This window comes from Uranotaenia lowii, chromosome 3, assembly GCF_029784155.1.
Source record: "Uranotaenia lowii strain MFRU-FL chromosome 3, ASM2978415v1, whole genome shotgun sequence".
NCBI lineage: Eukaryota > Metazoa > Arthropoda > Insecta > Diptera > Culicidae > Uranotaenia > Uranotaenia lowii.
In genome coordinates, this window is record NC_073693.1 from 362,124,300 (window position 1) to 362,148,138 (window position 23,839).

A 23,839-nucleotide genomic window follows, 5' to 3' on the forward strand; every position below is an offset into this window, starting at 1 on the left:
TCAATTCACAATTTATAAGTGTCAGAAAAAGATAATTCACAATTTTTAACTTTAACCCAATAGTCATTGCATACCTTAAGGCGCTATTCTCTTATCATTAATACAGAATCAGATTTTTGAGTCCAAAAACTTCAACGTTATAAACCTAATAAAATAGTTTAAGAGCATCTTTCGGTTACTCCGGATGCCCTGAATTGGGTTTTTTTTTTTCTTTTATTGACAAAACTTTAGATCATTACAACAAATTTTAAAATAAAGGTTCTTAATCAATTATCAACTTCCCCTAAGACCCCAAGTTATTTGCAAAAAAAGCGATAGAGGTTTTCATTTTGTTTGTTAGTTCCATTCTGTATCACTCGAGAATTCTAAAGAATTTTTATAAAAGTTTTAGACCAAACTGCATTTAAGATAATTTTTTAAAGCAAAAATAAAATCAAATGCAGTCTTCATCAAATTTGTTAAATAAAATTAAACTCTTTTTCAGTACGATCAGGAATACTTCTAACAATATCTTTCCGAATTTTGAAAAACTGGAGAGTTTATTTTTGTTAGATCATTAATCATTATCATCAAAATATGATTCCTATATTGAATATATACCGTAAACTGGGGGAACTTTGATCACCGGAGTAACTTTGATCAACATAAATTTTTTGCAGATTATCAACATTAACCTTCCAAAGTCGTTCGGGTCAATATGACCCGAAGCGCACATTCAAATCATCATAACTCTTCGAGAAAAAATCGCAAAAAATTAATTTTAAAAACCTCCCTGGGGAATCACGAAATACACAATCTGTAGTACCAGGCAACTTCCTGTGACCACCGGAAGTGCTCCCTCAAAAAAATCCGTAATTAGGCTGTTCGGGTCTATATGACCCGAGAGTTTGCGTAGGTTCCCCTGGCTGCAAATATTGACCGAATTCGATGTATTTTAATTCATTGTATAGATAATTTATTCTAGTTTCTCAATATAAAAAAAATTAGTCGAAATATTTCACGAGATCACCAGTAGCTGATTCCGAATGAAAAAAGTCCCGAAAAAAAGCTCTTTTTAGAATGCTTATAACTTGTGACAGATTGAAAATATTGCTATGATTTTATAATATTTGGAATTGTTAAGAATAAATCTATCCATGGATGTAAAAGTTTTTGGTGGTCCAAAGGAAGTTTTGGCCGCTATCCCGGAACTTTTGGTAGAAAAAATTCTTACTTCAAAAAAGTCACCCAATTTTGGCTTTGCATTGCTGTATCTCGCTTACCAATGAAGCGATTCTCTGAATTCAAATTTTAGTTTTTTTTCGTTAACTTTATTATTATTTTCGTAGAACACAGTTGGTTCCTCAAAAAACTCCGTTGTTCAGTATGTTGTAATGAAAATCACATCTTTTTTGTCATTTTTCAAACTCCCCCTCATGTCGGTGGGTTTACGGGATTTTGTTAGCGTGATTTTTCTAAAATTTGAACTCAAATTGGTCACTTTTTATATACCTAAAGATTCATTAGAATCTCCTCTTTCGATGGACATACTTTTTGTGTGGTGTTTTGAAAATTTGTAGCAACGTTTTTCGAATTTACTGAAAGCTGCCAGATTTCAACCAGTTTGGCCAACGTTTTCAGCAGGTTGGTGTACAAATCTCGCACCCCTCAAGTAGCCGCGGGAGAAACAAATCCTTTAGCTTTCTTTTTGTCGCTCACCAAATCTACCACCCAACCCAGCAGCAGGAGGAACTGCCGTCTCGTCGCGTGGTTTGTTGATTGATTGTACTGATGGTGATAACGAAATGAATGTTTTATTATGTAGGTATTGCTTGAATCTTTTTTAATATTTTATATTATAAATATTTTAATGGATGGGCAACATTTCTAAAGTTCACATCCATGATTCCAGATTCAGATTCAGATTTCAGATTTCAGATTTCAGATTCCAGATTTCAGATTTCAGATTTTAGATTTCAGATTTTAGATTTTAGATCCAGATTTCAGATTCAGATTCAGATTTCAGATTTCAGAATTCATATTCAGATTTCAGATTACGATTTCAGATTCAGATTTCAGATTCAGATTTCAGATTCAGATTTCAGATTCAGATTTCAGATTCAGATTTCAGATTCAGATTTCAGATTCAGATTTCAGATTCAGATTTCAGATTCAGATTTCAGATTCAGATTTCAGATTCAGATTTCAGATTCAGATTTCAGATTCAGATTTCAGATTCAGATTTCAGATTCAGATTTCAGATTCAGATTTCAGATTCAGACTTCAGATCCAGATTCTTATTTCTGATTAAAGTTTCTGAATAAAATTTCAGAATATTTGTTACTTAAATCATAGATTTTGTTTCTCTTGCAGTAGACACTGCTTGAAATAAAAGAAAAGAACCATGATAACATTCAAAACAAATGTGGGTATCACTGAAGAATTCTAATGATAAAATATCTAAAAAGATTCAAGAGGTTTATTTCAATTTGGAGAAATCATCTTTTTCTATTTTTAAATCAAAACATTTACTACGCAAAGAGGTATCAGCATGAGCACAATCAATCAACAAACAACGCGGCTGGCGAGTTGGGCAAATTTGCCCTAGCCATCAAAACCCGAAGAAAAAACACGCGACGAGACGGCAGTTCCTCCTGCTGCTGGGTTGGGTGGTAGATTTGGTGAGCGACAAAAAGAGAGCTAAAGGATTTGTTTCTTTTTTTTTTTTTGAGTTAAGGTGCTCAGCTCAAATCAGGCTATCTGCACCATATTTTATTCTTTAAATAAATATTACATATTACAGTAGTAAAGTAATTTAAATAAATCTATAGACACTAAACTAATCTATTGATTTTTTTTTAAATCCAAAATGAAGTCTTTTTCGCCAATTTGATAAAAACTATTTTTTTGTAATTTTTTTTTGTTTGTTCTTTTAGTACTCTAACAGTTAATTGATACCTAGTATTTTGTTTTCATAATTTACAAAATCAATTTTCAAATTCTTTTATTAATATTGAAGTTTTTAAAGCTTCAGCAACAGTCATCAAACTTTCACTAATGCTCATATCATCGTTCTTTCTTCGTTCGGTTTCCTGATCATTACTTGTTTGCTGTGAACTACCTTGATCTAAACGACTTGGTCCTGGTTCGGGAGATTCACTCATCATTTTGTTCTCGTCCTCTACGAAACTGGGTGGTATCAGAGCATTTCCAGCTCTGGGTGGGACATTCTCTCTGGGAGAATGGTATACTACCGGATGCTGACGTCCATCTTCGTTGGTTGAGTTACCTTTTATTCCATTGTGCGGTTGAGTTACTCGATCAATCACGTGTTGTTCTTTTGGTGTTTCCGGTCGACTTTGGCTCTCATCGATGTTCGTTCTCTCTTCTCGTCGTGGAGAGTTGCTTACTACTGCTGCGAAGCTTCGTTGGAACGGTGCTGTGAGTGCTGAGAGGGGAATCTGTTGGCGTCGCTTGTTTCTCGCTTCACGAATCGACACTCGATCAGTTACCCTGATAGTCTGTATCTCAACTTCATCTTGGTAAATCGGACATGTTCGAGAAAGAGCATTATGCTGTCCTCGGCAGTTAACGCACGTGGTGGGATGTTGGCATAGGGCTTTGTCATGGAAAAGATTTGCGCAAGTTGCGCAAATCCTGTTGCTCTTACAGTTATCTTTTTTGTGTCCAAAACGTAGACACACTGTACACCGCATGGGATTTGGTACATACATTCGAACTGCACAGTTGTAGAATCCACAGTCAATAGAACGGGAAAGATAACTTAGATCAAACGACAAGATAAATGACCCAGTTTCTTCTAATTCACCATTTTTGTTTTTACGTTGTATTCTTTTCACTTCTTTCACTTTGGATTCAGTCAGCCACTCTAAAATTTCTTCGTCCTTCATTTTCTTTAAGTCGGGACAGAAAATGGTTCCTTTGCTAATATTCATCGATTCATGCTCTGTTATTTTCACATTGACACCTTCACAAAACGCTGTTGTTTTGAGAACTTTCTCAGCTTGTTGTCGGTTAATAGTTTTCAGCAACAAAGTACCTTGCTTGAACCGCGAAATCTGGATGCCATTGGAAATGTTGTCTATGCACTTCTTTATCCAGAAAGGATTCAACTCTGCCATATCCTTGTTCTTATCCGTTCGGGTAACAATGAGAAATCGTCCGCCATTGTCTTTTGGGTCGAATTTCTGGTTCTTCATGAACACGTGTTCGCTTGCTATATCACGAGTTATAGGCCGTTTGTTTCCACGTTTTCTTTTCCACGCGACGTTGGAAAATTGCTCAGAGTCCGTATCGTCTACTAACGCCCAAAATCGGGAACCTGTCCCGAAGGATGGGCCCCCACCAGCAGGGTTCAACAAAACGCACTCTTTTAGACGCGCGCGGCACACGCAAACCATTCCTCTCGAGCGAAACACTTCTTCGTTTGCGTTCTGGCCGTTGACGCGCTCTCGCTCGAAACAAAAACACGCTCGCTCAATCTTTTCCCCTCGTTCTCGTCGACGAGATGCACTATCCGAAATCTGCGCGAGCGGCCGAGTCAAACAGGCACGGCTAGCTCTCGCGCGTCCTAATCGAGCGGCGGGTGAGGCCTCTCTTTTGGCTCAAAGAACAGGACGCAGCGGCTCACAATGCAGCGCGCGGCGGCTCTCCGAATGGTCCGAGGCGGCCCTCTTTTCGTCACCGGGCGGCGCGCACGGGCTCGAGTGAGGGGCTTGTGTTTCGTTCGTGTTTCTGTTTGCAGTGCCGATTGAGAAATCTGTGTGTATGATTTTATCAACAGGATAGTTAAAATATATGTAAGCGCGATGGGATTTGGCGGAGGGTTATAAGAATTAATTAAGGAGGTTAACGTTACCCATTAGTAACAGGTACCAGCACTAGTAACTATGAAAAATTTACCATTCAATAGTAAAATTTCGCGAAAAACGCCAAATCAAAGAGCTTTACACAAGGATTGTTAAAATGAATGTTAAAAATTTTTCTAGCCACTAGTCATAGTTACCAGCACTAGTAACTATGAAAAAATACCATGCAACAGTAAAATTTCGCAAAAAATGCCTAATGAAAGAGCTTTTCACAAGGATTGTTAAAATGAATGTTGAAAATATTCTAGCCGCTAGTAATAGTTACCAGCACTAGTAACTATGAAAAATTTACCATGCAATAGTAAAATTTCGCAAAAAATGCCTAATGAAAGAGCTTTTCGCAAGGATTGTTAAAGTGAATGTTAAAATTATTCTAGCCACTAGTCATAGTTACCAGCACTAGTAACTATGAAAAATTTACCATGAACTATAAAAATTTCGCGAAAAACGCCAAATCAAAGAGCTTTAAATCAGGATTGTTAAAATGAATGTTAAAAATGTTCTAGCCACTAGTAATAGTTACCAGCACTAGTAACTATGAAAAATTTACCATGCAATAGTGAAATTTCGCAAAAAACGCCAAATCAAAGAGCTTAACACAAGGATTGTTAAAATGAATGTTAAAAATGTTCTAGACACTAGTAATAGTTACCAGCACTAGTAACTATGAAATATTTACCATGCAATAGTAAAATTTCGCAAAAAATGCCTAATGAAAGAGCTTTTCACAAGGATTGTTAAAATGAATGTTGAAAATATTCTAGCCGCTAGTAATAGTTACCAGCACTAGTAACTATGAAAAATTTACCATGCAATAGTGAAATTTCGCAAAAAACGCCAAATCAAAGAGCTTAACACAAGGATTGTTAAAATGAATGTTAAAAATATTCTAGCCACTAGTAATAGTTACCAGCACTAGTAACTATGAAAAATTTACCGGGCAATATTAAAATTTCGCGAAAAACGCCAAATCAAAAAACTTCACACAAGGATTGTTAAAATGAATGTCAAAAATGTTCTAGACACTAGTAATAGTTACCAGCACTAGTAACTATGAAAAATTTACCATGCAATAGTAAAATTTCGCAAAAAAATGCCTAACGGAAGAGCTTTTCACAAGGATTGTTAAAATGAATGTTGAAAATATTCTAGCCGCTAGTAATAGTTACCAGCACTAGTAACTATGAAAAATTTACCATGCAATAGTAAAATTTCGCGAAAAACGCCAAATCAAAGAGGTTTACACAAGGATTGATAAAATGAATGTTAAAAATATTCTCGCAACTAGTAATAGTTACCATCACTAGTAACTATGAAAAATTTACCATGAAATAGTAAAATTTCGCGAAAAATGCCAAATCAAAGAGCCTTATGCGTAGAATGTCGAAATGAATGTTGGAATATCCTAGCAACTAGTTAAAATTATCAGCACTAGTAACTACGAAAAATTGCTAAATAAAATTTCGCAAAAAACGCGAAATTTTAATATTGTATGGTGAATTTTTCATAGTTACTAGTGCTGGTAACTATTACTAGTGGCTAGCATATATTCAATATTCGTTTTAAAAATCCTTGTGAAAGGCTCTTTCATTTGGCGTTTTTTGCGAAATTTTACTTTTGCATGGTATTTTTTCATAGTTACTAGTGCTGGTAACTATTACCTGTGGCTAGAATATTTTTAACATCCATTTAAACAATCCTTATGTTCAGCTTTTTGATTTGGCGAATTTGGCGATATTTTACTATTGTATGGTAAATTTTTCATAGTTACTAGTGCTGGTAACTATTACTAGTGGCTAGATTATTTTTAACATGCGTTTTAACAATTCTTATTTAAGGCTGCTTGATTTGGCGAATTTCACGAAATTTTACTATTGCATGGTAAATTGTTCATAGTTACTAGTGCTGGTAACTATTACTAGTGGCAAGAATATTTTCAACATTCATTTTAACAATCCTTGTGTAAAGCTCTTTGATTTGACGTTTTTCGCGAATTTTAATATTGCATGGTAAATTTTTCATAGTTACTAGTGCTGGTAACTATTTTTTGCGGCTAGAATATTTTTATTATTCATTTTAACAATCCTTGTGTAAAGCTCTTTTATTTGGCGTTTTTCGCGAAATTTTACTATTTCATGGTAAATTTTTCATAGTTACTAGTGCTGGTAACTATTACTAGTGGCGAGAATATTTTTAACATTCATTTTAACAATCCTTGTGTAAGGCTTTTTGATTTGGCGTTTTTCGCGAAATTTCACTATTTCATGGTAAATTTTTCATAGTTACTAGTGCTGGTAACTATTTGTTGCGGCTAGAATATTTTTAACATTCATTTTAACAATCCTTGTGTAAAGCTCTTTTATTTGGCGTTTTTCGCGAAATTTTACTATTGCATGGTAAATTTTTCATAGTTACTTGTGCTGGTAACTATTACTAGTGGCGAGAATATTTTTAACATTCATTTTAACAATCCTTGTGTAAGGCTTTTTGATTTGGCGTTTTTCGCGAAATTTTACTATTTCATGGTAAATTTTTCATAGTTACTAGTGCTGTTAACTATTTTTTGCGGCTAGAATATTTTTAACATTCATTTTAACAATCCTTGTGTAAAGCTCTTTTATTTGGCGTTTTTCGCGAAATTTTACTATTTCATGGTAAATTTTTCATAGTTACTAGTGCTGGTAACTATTTTTTGCGGCTAGAATATTTTTAACATTCATTTTAATAATCCTTGTGTAAAGCTCTTTTATTTGGCGTTTTTCGCGAAATTTTACTATTTCATGGTAAATTTTTCATAGTTACTAGTGCTGGTAACTATTTTTTGCGGCTAGAATATTTTTAACATTCATTTTAACAATCCTTGTGTAAAGCTCTTTGATTTGTCGTTTTTTGCGAAATTTTACTATTTCATGGTAAAGTTTTCATAGTTACTAGTGCTGGTAACTATTACTAGTGGCGAGAATATTTTTTACTTTCATTTTAACAATCCTTGTGTAAGGCTTTTTGATTTGGCGTTTTTCGCGAAATTTTACTATTTCATGGTAAATTTTTCATAGTTACTAGTGCTGGTAACTATTACTAGTGGCTAGAATATTTTTAACATGCATTTTAACAATCCTTATGTTATGCTGTTTGATTTGGCGAATTTTGCGAAATTTTACTAGTGCTAGTTACTATTACTAGTATGTATTTTAAAACTTCTAACATGGATTGTTATAACCCTCCTCCCAAGGCTATTGCTTGTTTCTATCTGTTTTACCATATCTATTGATTTAATTATTCGCACAGATTATTCCGTCGGCCCTTAATAACGAAAACACGGCGAACACACCGTGTGCTAAAGAGAGCCGCGCGCGCCGTCCGGTGAGCCGCCGTGTCCTCTCGGTAGATGCTCGGTGTTCCTACACGCACGCGGCAGAAAAACGCAAACGCAGTTTCCGAACCGCTCGCGCTCTCGAATAGGCGCGCGCGAATTCGCTCTGCTCAAAAATTTTCAATCTGCGTTTTGGTCGCAAATTTCTCGAGAGAATTTCGAGCAATCAAATGTGCCCGTGAACCGAGAACGAAAGAGCTGCGTTTTATTTGCTCTTTCTCATTGGACGCACTCCTGCGTGTTGAACCCTGCCCACCAGAATCATCTCCCATTTTTCTGACCACCTTTTAAAGTCCGTTTTTGAACTACCACTCAGCAAAACTATAGTTCACTCGCGAGACTAGAGTAAAAAAAGTTTAATACAACGGTTGCTCTGAAAACGTCTTTCTAGCTCGACGGTTGAAACCGAACTGAGGATTTGTTTCTCCCGCGGCTACTTGAGGGGTGCGAGATTTGTACACCAACCTGCTGAAAACGTTGGCCAAACTGGTTGAAATCTGGCAGCTTTCAGTAAATTCGAAAAACGTTGCTACAAATTTTCAAAACACCACACAAAAAGTATGTCCATCGAAAGAGGAGATTCTAATGAATCTTTAGGTATATAAAAAGTGACCAATTTGAGTTCAAATTTTAGAAAAATCACGCTAACAAAATCCCGTAAACCCACCGACATGAGGGGGAGTTTGAAAAATGACAAAAAAGATGTGATTTTCATTACAACATACTGAACAACGGAGTTTTTTGAGGAACCAACTGTGTTCTACGAAAATAATAATAAAGTTAACGAAAAAAAACTAAAATTTGAATTCAGAGAATCGCTTCATTGGTAAGCGAGATACAGCAATGCAAAGCCAAAATTGGGTGACTTTTTTGAAGTAAGAATTTTTTCTACCGGAAGTTCCGGGATAGCGGCCAAAACTTCCTTTGGACCACCAAAAACTTTTACATCCATGGATAGATTTATTCTTAACAATTCCAAATATTATAAAATCAGAGCAATATTTTCAATCTGTCACAAGTTATAAGCATTCTAAAAAGAGCTCTTTTTCGGGACTTTTTTCATTCGGAATCAGCTACTGGTGATCTCGTAAAATATTTCGACTAATTTTTTCGATATTACAAAACTAGAATAAATTATCTATACAATGAATTAAAATACATCGAAATCGGTCAATATTTACGGCCAGGAGAACGTACGTAAACGACAGGTCAAATTTATCTGAAATTGATTTGTACGGAAATTTTGCGAACGGCTTTGGAAGGTTAACTAAGTCTGGAGTCTGGAGAATATTTGAAAACTGTTTTCTATGTCTGGAAATCCATAAATTGAGTTTCAAATATACTTAATTCGGTTTGTAGTTGGAGATTACTTATATTACTAAAATGATGGAAATTAGAAGCAAATGGTTTGTTTTATGTGACAGTTTAACATTATTCCTCTGTATAGGTATAGCTTTAGTGTTAGAATGACCATAAATTCTATGATATTTTTTGATATTCAAAACAAACGGACATTATCTATGAGAATGCCTGTATCGAACAAATGGCTGAAAACCCTATCAAATGATTAAGTTTGAAGAACAAAAGAACATGGGAACAGTTGGAGGACCTAGGAAATTGCGTGAAGGTAAAATTTAATTTGTTTTTAAGGCCAAAAAATAATGAGAAATGTTTATAATTTTTGCCCCTAAATGTATACAGCAACATTCTCCATATTTTGAGTATAACTGTATTTGAAAGAAAACGTTGAAAAATCCAATTGAGTTTAAACAAAAGAATCCTGATATTGATGTTGTTAGCCTTCTGTGCTAAATGGCATCAAAACAATAATTTTGAAAATGTTGAGATACGTAAAAACCATAGTGATCAAAGTTTCCCCGAAACATGAAATCTGTTTGTAACTAACATTTAGCAATAGCCACTAATATCGTTTGAATATTCTGCTATGAATGATCATGCTTTAAACTCCTTACCTCAGTTAGTATTTCAAATCTTTTAAGTGTTACAACCTCTTAAAAAATGTTCGAAAATGAATTTAAAAAATGATCAATGTTCCCCCAGTATACGGTACTTCACTCAATTTAACAAATTCAGAATCAATCAAAACTGATTCATTTTTAAATTAAATTACATATCCACAAAACAGGAGTTGATAGACAAAATCTGACGAAAGATTGGAGTTCAGGAAGCCAAAATCCACCAAACCACTCACTAAAATACTGTTCTCTTAAGATGTCAATTAAATTCTACAATTTTTTTTAAATGATTCCGCGTTTTAATATTTAAAAAATTGTTATTAAATGTTAAAAAAAACTTTATTTTTTTATTCTGAATTTTTGTGATCAGAACACATAATCTTCCTCCAGCGTATGAATCCTAATTTTCAATAAGTAAAACATAGTTTCTACCTTTTGTCCTTTCCGGAACCTAATTATTCAACTGACTGCCTTTAAAACCTGCAAAAAATTATCAAGCTGATTTTCTTTTTTCAATATAGATTTTAACTTTAATTATCAATAATATGTATTTTGAAAAAAATCCGTTAACTTCAGAATGGATTTTTTTAATCGAGTGTTCATATTTCAAAATTGATTAAATATCTTTCTAAATTTTTGAAAAGAAATGTTTATTAAGATGATTAGAAAATTTTTAAATTGTTTAGTTTTGAGTAAAATTTATTAAAACGTCTGGTAAGCTCATGAACCTACATGAAAACTTAAAGCTGACTTGAGATCAATTTATTATCCATCATTGAATCAAGGATTCATATTTGATATTCTTGTTTCAGAGATGCAATGCTTTCAAAAATATAAATTCTCCAATTGAAAAAAAAAATATTAATTTATAGGAAAATAACTAGTGTATTTCATATAAAAAAATTTAACTCGTTTAACAACTTTTTTAAAGCCTCCAACACAATTTGACCCGGATCAGAAAGGCCCGATTTGCGTTTGCGAGTCTCCGAAACATCTGGCGGTCACGCCAGATCTCTCTACGAACAAAAATCCGAATCTTCAACTCAAACGTCAAATCCGTATTGCTGTACGGGTGCGAAACTTGGTGCACATATGCGGTGACGACGCGAAAACTGCAAGTATTTGTAAACCGCTGCCTGCGGAACATCATCCGCGCTTGGTGGCCTGGCAACTGGATCTCGAATGAGGAACTACATCGCCGGTGTCATCAAAGGGCGCTAGAAATCGAGATTCGGGAACGTAAGTGGAGATGGATTGGGCACACGCTGCGAAAAGATGAAAACGAGATTTGCAGAGAGGCGCTTGACTGGAATCCAGAAGGTCATCGAAGAAGAGGCAGGCCCAGAAACTCGTGGCGGCGAAGCCTAGCCGCTGAAATCCGAACTGTCGACGAGAATCTTGACTGGGGCCAGGTGAAGACGCTGGCTCCGGATCGTCAACAGTGGAGGTCTTTTACCACGGCCCTATGCACCGGTGGATCGGCGCGGGATCATTAAGTAAGTAAGTAAGTAACACAATTTGACTAATGCTTTAAGAAATATCTAAGCTTCAATTTAGTTTAAATCCATTTTGTCAAAATTCTGTTTTTTGCAGATTTGGGAAAAATTTAAAAAAAAAAAACTTCAATCACTTTTTCATAGAAGTCATGTTTACTCGCCGTCTCCGGAAAAGTTTAACATTGAGTTAACAATTTATGCTGCCATAAAATTTCCAATGTTCTACCGTTTTGCCAAAACAGTGTACAAATTAATTTAATTTTACCTATTTTCAAAAGATATCTCTAAAACTTAGACAAAACAATTCTGTGCACTACGAAAAAATTTGAATTTTGTTGCCTTGTGTTATTAAAATTTTGCTGAACAATTTTAACCTCAGTTATTTGCTGACCTCATCTGATATAGATTCGAATTATTTTTTTTTTAGTCTAGTGTTAAACTTTATGTGTTTTTTTTAAATGCACTCATTTTTAAACTCAACATTCCGGTTTGATTCGAAATTTTAAATCACATTCGTTTGGTGGTGTTTCGTAAATATTGTTTTCAAATTTGTAATCTAGATTGCCAGAGCTTGGTTCTGAATAAGGAACATAGTTTTGAATCATTTATCAATGACTTTCCACAAAAATGGTTCTAATAATTTTGATTTATATTATGTTTTGAGTTTGTGTGATGGCCAAGAGTAAGAAAATGCATTTTCTAATTTTTTGTGCATTCTTGGTATTGTTTTTATTTTTAGCCCTGAATAAAAAAAAGTAGGGGTTTAAACTTGCTTCTTTAAAGATCACACTTAAATTATATCAGATTAAAGTGCGTTTGCATACATTCTTTTCCCTATTCGAAACGCCAAATTTGTGTCAAAATACAGGAACGCTTTTTTTCGTCCTCCACAATCACACAGGCAGGTTATCACAAATGTACATAAAATGTATTCCACAAATAAGAATTTATGATTCCTAAAGAAAAGGGGCGCGACAAGCCAAATCAAGTGTGAAAAAACGTGTAGTTACCCCCTCTTTGTGGTGGGTGATTTTCCGCGCTTTTTACTCCAACCAGCAGTTCCAGAAAATTGCTCTTGAATCCGGATCAAGATTATTAGGGTGGTTCTTTCTGGAGGGAAAGAATTACCTGGTGTTGGAAAATTGATGAACCACCCTAAATTCGATTTTTCCATAAGGCCATACTCGATTGAAAATGTCGCTATCAAAACGTAAATGAAGAAACGCTTAACTTGTTGTACCGGTAGACTGTCAATGCATTTTTTTCCAGCTGGGTGAGTTGACTGGGCTATGCTTGGAACTACAATTACCATACCCTGGCTGATTGAATGTTACAATCAAAAATCATTTTCAGCATTCCTTCAGAGAGAATATTTACATTTCGAGTCGGAAAGCTGAAATATTTGACGACAAACCTTGGTAATGCTCAACTTTGCTGTTCGAAAATACTCCAGCGTTGTGTTGGTGTTCTGATTATAACTAATGCCTGATTAAAAATTAATGAGATTCTAACCCCAACACTCGTCGGGTAAATTGCTGGTAGGCTGTAAGTGTCTATCAGCAACAGGATTAACAAGTTGTATTAGGAAGGCTCAAAAGTTGACACTATCACAACAATAAAAAATTCAGTAAGAAAATATGAATATTGAAAAAAAAATTGTGATCAAGAAAGCTAAATTCTTTAGTGTGGACATTCGTAACTTTTAGCATAAGTATTCCATATTAAAAGTTTTTAATTTCCACTAGAAAAAACTTTGAATCAACCTTACGACAATGACTTGATCTGTGTAGGATGTTGTCGGACAGAAGCAGAAAAGGCATGTAGATTTTATCGATAGACAGACACAAAATGATCATTGAAATTGTTGCACATTTACAGGTGTTTCCGAGTGAGTGTCAGAAAGGCGAAGTTGAGCAAGCTGATACAAGTAGGTCGTCTATCAACCACACACGCAAACATGAACCAATTAATTATCCTCGATGGAGTGGAAGGGAGTAGTTTTGAGTGTAACCCCCATGTTCACACATTTAGCAAAAGCAATAATTGTTTGAAGTATAAGTATTCACATGTCATTTCCAAACAATGCTAATTGAAGTAAATGTTGAATTCAATTAGTCTAAAACAATTTTGATTAAATTTGTTTAAAAAAATGAGAAAAAAAAACAACCACCTAAAATGACCTTGCCTGGCAGCGGGTGACATCGTTGTGTGACTATTTTTCCCCGCCCACCAATTTCGGTTTAACGGTCGCCATGTGCGTAGTTCCTCTGGTGCGAGTTGATTGTGGCGTACCTGTGAATAGTTATCATGGGAAATGCAGCCGTCTGCCCTGGAAAAGGGGGGAAACACGAGGCGAAGACCTTGTCAGCGTCAACGGTGTATTAAGTTGACACATTATGTTAAATTGATTGAACGAGAACATACAGAACGAGCTCTCAGGTTGTTCGTCCGGGTTTATTGAATTATTTCAGATCGATAAACTTCGTCACACATTCGAATGATAATCGAAACAAAAAAGGAAGAGCTTGATTAACCTTTTATTGAACATAAAACAATTTTAAGAGAGTGAATTTCAGACTATTTGGATGCATAAAAGCACATTTTTTTCGATTACGCAGGTTAAAAGAAAGTAAAAATTGTCAAAATTGTCAAAATTGTCAAAATTGTCAAAATTGTCAAAATTGTCAAAATTGTCAAAATTGTCAAAATTGTCAAAATGTCAAAATTGTCAAAATTGTCAAAATTGTCAAAATTGTCAAAATTGTCAAAATTGTCAAAAATTGTCAAAATTGTCAAAATTGTCAAAATTGTCAAAATTGTCAAAATTGTCAAAATTGTCAAAATTGTCAAAATTGTCTAAAATTGTCAAAATTGTCAAAAATTGTCAAAATTGTCAAAATTGTCAAAAATTGTCAAAATTGTCAAAATTGTCAAAATTGTCAAAATTGTCAAAATTGTCAAAATTGTCAAAATTGTCAAAATTGTCAAAATTGTCAAAATTGTCAAAATTGTCAAAATTGTCAAAATTGTCAAAATTGTCAAAATTGTCAAAATTGTCAAAATTGTCAAAATTGTCAAAATTGTCAAAATTGTCAAAATTGTCAAAATTGTCAAAATTGTCAAAATTGTCAAAATTGTCAAAATTGTCAAAATTGTCAAAATTGTCAAAAGTGTCAAAATTGTCAAAATTGTCAAAATTGTCAAAAATTGTCAAAAAATGTCAAAATTGTCAAAAAATGTCAAAATTGTCAAAATTGTCAAAATTGTAAAAATTTTCAAAACTGTTAAAATTGTCAAAATTGTCAAAATTGTCAAAACTGTCCCCAATTGTCAAAATTGTCAAAATTGTCAAAACTGTCTCAATTGTCAAAATTGTCAAAATTGTCGAAACTGCCAAAATTGTCAAAAATGATATAAATGACAAAATGACAAAAATGACAAAAATGACAAAAATGACAAAAATGACAAAAATGACAAAAATGACAAAAATGACAAAAATGACAAAAATGACAAAAATGACAAAATGACAAAAATGACAAAAATGACAAAAATGACAAAAATGACAAAAATGACAAAAATGACAAAAATGACAAAAATGACAAAAATGACAAAAATGACAAAAATGACAAAAATGACAAAAATGACAAAAATGACAAAAATGACAAAAATGACAAAAATGACAAAATGACAAAAATGACAAAAATGACAAAAATGACAAAAATGACAAAAAATGACAAAAATGACAAAAATGACAAAAATGACAAAAATGACAAAAATGACAAAAATGACAAAAATGACAAAAATGACAAAAATGACAAAAATGACAAAAATGACAAAAATGACAAAAATGACAAAAATGGACAAAAATGACAAAAATGACAAAAATGACAAAAATGACAAAAATGACAAAAATGACAAAAATGACAAAAATGACAAAAATGAAAAAAATGACAAAAATGACAAAATGACAAAATGACAAAATGACAAAAATGACAAAAATGACAAAAATGACAAAAATGACAAAAATGACAAAAATGACAAAAATGACAAAAATGACAAAAATGACAAAAATGACAAAAATGACAAAAATGACAAAAATGACAAAAATGACAAAAATGACAAAAATGACAAAAATGACAAAATGACAAAAATGACAAAAATGACAAAAATGACAAAAATGACAAAAATGACAAAAATGACAAAAATGACAAAAATGACAAAAATGACAAAAATGACAAAAAATGACAAAAATGACAAAAATGACAAAATGACAAAAATGACAAAAATGACAAAAATGACAAAAATGACAAAAATGACAAAAATGACAAAAATGACAAAAATGACAAAAATGACAAAAATGACAAAAATGACAAAAAATGACAAAAATGACAAAAATGACAAAAATGACAAAAATGACAAAAATGACAAAAATGACAAAAATGACAAAAATGACAAAAATGACAAAAATGACAAAAATAGACAAAAATGACAAAAATGACAAAAATGACAAAAATGACAAAAATGACAAAAATGACAAAATGACAAAAATGACAAAAATGACAATGACAAAAATGACAAAAATGACAAAAATGACAAAAATGACAAAAATGACAAAAATGACAAAAATGACAAAAATGACAAAAATGACAAAAATGACAAAAATGACAAAAATGACAAAAATGACAAAAATGACAAAAATGACAAAAATGACAAAAATGACAAAAATGACAAAAATGACAAAAATGACAAAAATGACAAAAATGACAAAAATGACAAAAATGACAAAAATGACAAAAATGACAAAAATGACAAAAATGACAAAAATGACAAAAATGACAAAAATGACAAAAATGACAAAAATGACAAAAATGACAAAAATGACAAAAATGACAAAAATGACAAAAATGACAAAAATGACAAAAATGACAAAAATGACAAAAATGACAAAAATGACAAAAATGACAAAAATGACAAAAATGACAAAAATGACAAAAATGACAAAAATGACAAAAATGACAAAAATGACAAAAATGACAAAAATGACAAAAATGACAAAAATGACAAAAATGACAAAAATGACAAAAATGACAAAAATGACAAAAATGACAAAAATGACAAAAATGACAAAAATGACAAAAATGACAAAAATGACAAAAATGACAAAAATGACAAAAATGACAAAAATGACAAAAATGACAAAAATGACAAAAATGACAAAAATGACAAAAATGACAAAAATGACAAAAATGACAAAAATGACAAAAATGACAAAAATGACAAAAATGACAAAAATGACAAAAATGACAAAAATGACAAAAATGACAAAAATGACAAAAATGACAAAAATGACAAAAATGACAAAAATGACAAAAATGACAAAAATGACAAAAATGACAAAAATGACAAAAATGACAAAAATGACAAAAATGACAAAAATGACAAAAATGACAAAAATGACAAAAATGACAAAAATGACAAAAATGACAAAAATGACAAAAATGACAAAAATGACAAAAATGACAAAAATGACAAAAATGACAAAAATGACACAAATGACAAAAATGACAAAAATGACAAAAATGACAAAATGACAAAAATGACAAAAATGACAAAAATGACAAAAATGACAAAAATGACAAAAATGACAAAAATGACAAAAATGACAAAAATGACAAAAATGACAAAAATGACAAAAATGACAAAAATGACAAAAATGACAAAAATGACAAAAATGACAAAAATGACAAAAATGACAAAAATGACAAAAATGACAAAAATGACAAAAATGACAAAAATGACAAAAATGACAAAAATGACAAAAATGACAAAAATGACAAAAATGACAAAAATGACAAAAATGACAAAAATGACAAAAATGACAAAAATGACAAAAATGACAAAAATGACAAAAATGACAAAAATGACAAAAATGACAAAAATGACAAAAATGACAAAAATGACAAAAATGACAAAAATGACAAAAATGACAAAAATGACAAAAATGACAAAAATGACAAAAATGACAAAAATGACAAAAATGACAAAAATGACAAAAATGACAAAAATGACAAAAATGACAAAAATGACAAAAATGACAAAAATGACAAAAATGACAAAAATGACAAAAATGACAAAAATGACAAAAATGACAAAAATGACAAAAATGACAAAAATGACAAAAATGACAAAAATGACAAAAATGACAAAAATGACAAAAATGACAAAAATGACAAAAATGACAAAAATGACAAAAATGACAAAAATGACAAAAATGACAAAAATGACAAAAATGACAAAAATGACAAAAATGACAAAAATGACAAAAATGACAAAAATGACAAAAATGACAAAAATGACAAAAATGACAAAAATGACAAAAATGACAAAAATGACAAAAATGACAAAAATGACAAAAATGACAAAAATGACAAAAATGACAAAAATGACAAAAATGACAAAAATGACAAAAATGACAAAAATGACAAAAATGACAAAAATGACAAAAATGACAAAAATGACAAAAATGACAAAAATGACAAAAATGACAAAAATGACAAAAATGACAAAAATGACAAAAATGACAAAAATGACAAAAATGACAAAAATGACAAATATGACAAATATGACAAAAATGACAAAAATGACAAAAATGACAAAAATGACAAAAATGACAAAAATGACAAAAATGACAAAAATGACAAAAATGACAAAAATGACAAAAATGACAAAAATGACAAAAATGACAAAAATGACAAAAATGACAAAAATGACAAAAATGACAAAAATGACAAAAATGACAAAAATGACAAAAATGACAAAAATGACAAAAATGACAAAAATGACAAAAATGACAAAAATGACAAAAATGACAAAAATGACAAAAATGACAAAAATGACAAAAATGACAAAAATGACAAAAATGACAAAAATGACAAAAATGACAAAAATGACAAAAATGACAAAAATGACAAAAATGACAAAAATGACAAAAATGACAAAAATGACAAAAATGACAAAAATGACAAAAATGAACAATTTTACAAAATTGATACAAAACACAAAAATTCACAAAAAATGACACAAAAATGACAAAAATGACACGAAAATGACACAAAAAAGACGCAAAAATGACATTCAAATGATACAAAAGGGCTTGTGATATAGCTCAGTTGGCAAGTCTGTTGTCTCCTGAGCCGATGTCCGCGAGTTCGAGCCCAAGAGTAAACATCGAACACAGTTGTACCGGATGAGTTTTTCAATAACGATCCGCCAACTGCAACGTTGATAAAGTCGCGAATGCCATAAAAATGATAAAACGACTATAATCGAAACAAAAAAAAAAAAAAAAAAAAATGATACAAAAATGAAAAATGACACAGAAATAACATAGAAATGTACTAAAATGACACAAAAATGACAAAAATGACACAAAAATTGGCACAAAACTGGCCCAGAAATGGTACAAAAATGACACAAAAATGACATAAAAATGACACAAAAATTACACATAAATGATTTAAAAATGGCACAAAAAAGACACCAAAATGACACAGGAATGACACAAAAATGGCCCAAAAATGACAAAAATTTAAACAAAATTAAGAAAAGCGACACAAAAATGACAAACAAAATTGACACAAAATGACACAAAACTGTCAAATTACACAAAAAACGACGCAAATATGAGTGTAACCACACAAAATTATTCTAAATTGACACAACAATGACGCAAAAGACATAAAAAATACAATGAAGTGATACTAAAAAGACACACATAGCATTTGTGTGACTTTTTCAATTGCATTGATTTATTTATTTATTTATTTATTTATTAAGTCAAACTATGTAGACTACAATACTTAAAACTACTTAAAACTAATGTAAGCTATTTTGTTGTTCTATGAAGTTGTTTTTGAATGCCTTTTTTAATTGTGTTTTGTTCATCGCTACGTCTATAATTTCACTTTGTAAATTGTATTTGTACATCATTTGATTAATAGGTTGATGTTTTGCATAGTCTTTGTCGTAAAGTTTAATGTAGAACAAATGTTTATTTCTTAATGGACGGGAGGGTGCGTAAAAATTTAGTTTTGAAAGTAATTCAGGACTGTCTATTCTTTGTGTAACAACATCATTTACAAATGCAATTTGGGAAAATTCTCTGCGTTTACTGAGAGGTTCTATATCAATAAGCTTACAACGAGATTCATACGATGGCAGAGGAAAAGTGGTCCAATTTATTTTACGTAGCGCATATAACAAAAATTGTTTTTGAACTGATTCGAGACGTTGCTCGTGAATATTTGAATAAGGATTCCATATGATGCTACAATACTCCAGTATCGAACGAACATAGGATATATAAAGTGATTTTATGGTGTATGGGTCTTGAAAGTGTTTGCTGAAACGTTTTACAAATCCTAGCATGCAATTTGCTTTATTGATGATATTGTTCTGATGTTCTACAAACGTGAGTTTTGAATCCAGTATGACGCCAAGATCCCTTACAATTTTGCATTTTTGTACTGGTTGATTGCCTAATTTTGTTTCAATGATGGGGTAACTTTGCTTTCTGCTAAATGATATAGAGTTGCATTTTTTAACATTCAATTGAAGTAAACTTTTGTTGCACCATTCAAAGAAAACATTGATTTCGTTTTGAAATGTTTCAACATCTTCGGTTGTTTTTATTTTCAGAAATAGTTTAATATCGTCGGCGTATATTAGGTATTCAATCCGTTTTAGAATAAAGGAAATGTCGTTAACGAACAGTATGAAAAGGAGAGGTCCTAAATGAGACCCCTGAGGCACACCAGAGGTCACAGCTACAGATTTAGATAATTCGTTTTGGAAACGAACGATTTGTGTTCGATCAGTTAAATATGATTGTAACCAGGAGAGAAGATTTGGATGAAAGCCATTTTTTTTTAATTTGAAGATTAAAAGGGGTATGTCAATGCGATCAAAGGCTTTGCTAAAGTCGGTATAAATAGCCTCAACATGAAAGCCTTTGCTCATAGAATCGATAACGTATGTAACGAATTCGAGAAGATTTGATGCTGTAGAGCGCCCTTTGAAGAAACCATGTTGTTTACTCGTTATAATATTTTTTACTTGTTGATAAATTTTGTCATTTGTTATTGATTCAAAAAGTTTTGGGATGCAAGACAAAATAGCTATTCCTCTATAATTTCGTACATCTGATTTTTTTCCGGACTTGAAAATCGGAATTAAAAAAGATTTTTTCCAAAATTTGGGTACTTTTCTATAATTTAATGACATATTAAAAAGAATCAGAAGAGGCTCTGTCAATTCGGCCGCCAAGTTTTTAAGAAAACATGGGGGAAGTCCATCAGGCCCTGCTCCTTTGGAAGCATCAAGTTTTCTAAGTCCTTCGGAAACATTATTGTAATCAATTTCATTGACCTGAATGTCACACGCTAAATCTGGAATGATTGAAAAGTATTCCCTATCTCGGTCAGCCTCAGTGAAAGAAGTGTACACTTCTTGAAAAAATGTTGCAAATAAGTTAGAAATTTCCAGTGGATTATTTCCAATGCTTCCGTCAAGTGTCAATTGAGTAGGGAAGTTTGAATTCTTCATCTGCTTTTTAGTATAGCCAAAGAACGCTTTTGGGTTTTGTTTAATTTCTTTTTCAATTTTCTGATTGTATTTTTCAAAAGAACTTTTTATACATGAATTAAGCTGGTTGCATAAATTTATATAATTTTGATGATTTGTAACACTTCTATCACTTCTGTAGACTTTATGAGCTTTTTGCTTCCTATTTTGTAAGTTTTGTAAGATTCGCTTATGAATAATATGAAAATGTCTCACAAACTTTCGAAAATAAGAACAAAAAAGCCCCAAAAATATCGAACTAATTATATTATTGTCTTCTGATATCTTGCTTGACCTCATTAAGAAAATTGGTTCAAATCGCTATCTTAAAAGTTTGGAATCTCTGTCCTAAACTAATTCTTTCTCATGGACATTGCCTTTTCCAATTTATTAAGACAAATATATCGAAGAGAACTTTTCAAACAATCAAGCAATGCTCAGCAGATTCCAATTTTCTGTCGCACAACGACTTCATTCTCCCAATTCGCTGGAAATAATTTTTCAACTCCCAGCTAGCATATGTTGAATTCTACCGGTTTTTTTCGCTGCTGCTGATGCGATTGCAAAGAATTACAAACCGCTTGTTCCGAAAATAGCACGGTCATCCATCAACTGTCGGCTGCAATTACTTCCGCCAATCTTAACTTCCGGAAGCTTGCTGTCGGTTGAATTTCCTCCTCAATCCGCAGCGACACCCGGACCGGCATTTCACCCCGGTGTGGTATCAAATACTATATTTCATGTCATCTAACGGTGACTTTTTTCTGCTTTCTCTCTTTCACTTGCAAATATTGAGGTGGGGGACGTTGTAAAATCGTTTTAATTCTTGAATGTTCTTCTAACGCGTTTTTCTTTTTGCTTTCTTTCTTCCTATTCGCCTTATTTCTCTCTCTTCATCCCAGTTCCGGCGTTTGGTAAACGATCTGTACATCGGGGGTTACACCATTTCATTGATCACGCTCATCGTGTCGCTGTCTGTCTTCTTTAGCTTTAGGTAAGTATGTAGGTACGTAAGAAAGAAGGTAGGGGAGCAAAAGCTAAGTAAAGCGGTTTGTTTTCCGCACTTCCGGTGGATGTGTTTTAAGAGATGGGATGGGCAGACACTTTCCAGTAACTCAACGGATAGGACACTGGTGTCTGCTGCTTGGTAGACGTAAGCTACCGAACTAATAAATTACGGATTATTAATGTAAACATGCTTCGAAAAATGTGGCCTCTAGGATTTAATTTATTTACAAACTTTTCAAATTCTCTAGGCTGAACATAGGGTCAAGGTAATTCACTTTCTGCAGTGAGAGTGGATGTTTCATTGGAATGGTGAAATTTTGAATTATGAAACCTACTAAAGGTTAACAGATAGATATATTAATTCAACAATTTTGCAATAACAAATGCGGCAAAAACTCTCAATGAGTTTTAGTGTCGTGAGCCATTTCCAAAACACTAGATATTTGCATGAGACCCTCAGTTCAAGGAATGAATGAGGATTCAAGATTTTGAACCCCTAAAAACTAAGGTACTCTCTCTTGGCTTTCGTATTCATTGAGGGGAGGGGGGGGGGGTGTAGGGTCGTTAAAAAAATCGTTTTTTTTTTATTTTTTTATATTCTTATTGTAAAACATTTCAAGAATGTTGTGTCAAATTTTCAAGTCAATTGAAGCAAAACTGTAGAAATTATAGGCCTTTATCTCCTCCTATCTAATACTGCAAGAAAGCAAGAGCAGAAACTTCAAACGCGTTTTTCTCGAAAGCACATTTTTAAAGTCCGTGGACATCATCATTTGAAAACTACTTATCCGATTCTTTTCAAATTTGGAACATATTTTCTACATATAAAATACCAGACCCCAACGTTTTTATTTTTTTTTTTATTTTTGGGAGATTTTACAGATAAAAAACGGCGGATTTTTTCGTGAAAAATCCGCTTTTTTTACTTCAAACAGCTACAAAAATTTCATAAAAAAAAATTTAATTTGAATAATCTATTTAAAAATATTTTGCTCTGATTTTTTGATTTCAGATGATTCTGTGCTGAGATACAGTGTCCACCGCAAATCCTGTTTTCTAAAAGGCATCCTCGAAAGTGCTCCGTCACCGGCTCATTTTTCAATATTTTTCTACGAAAAAATTACTAAATGTTCTTTTAACAATGCTTTGTATAATGCAAAAAATTTGAATACATTTGTTTGAACGATAGCTCTAGAAAAAAATCATGAAAATGGTGTTTTTTTTACCCGTTAGACCCTACCCCCCCTTAACTTGTTGATAATTGGACAGTTCAAAATAGTTGAGTCAGACGAAGATTTATCAAGCTCATCAGTCCTGCAATCCATGTCGCGTAGTGCAAAATTAACAGATGAATAAACCAAAATGGTTTAAAATCACTGAGAAAATATAAACTAAGTCTCTGAAGCCATAACCTAAAACCCATAATAAAACTAATAAATTGAGCGTATTGAAATGATTCGTCAGTGTAAGAGTCTCTGGAGCCACCAACTGGTTTGT

General features: G+C 32.3%; 1 protein-coding gene across 1 annotated transcript in view; it reads left to right on the plus strand.

The window, feature by feature from the left end:
- Positions 1 to 23,839, plus strand: part of LOC129751117 (calcitonin gene-related peptide type 1 receptor) — a 157,631-nt gene that overhangs the window by 59,956 nt on the left and 73,836 nt on the right. Inside the window, exon 5 of the mRNA XM_055746425.1 lies at positions 22,237 to 22,328. Within this exon, the coding sequence (XP_055602400.1) occupies positions 22,237 to 22,328 (92 nt within the window). The remainder of the gene's footprint in view (positions 1 to 22,236; positions 22,329 to 23,839) is intronic.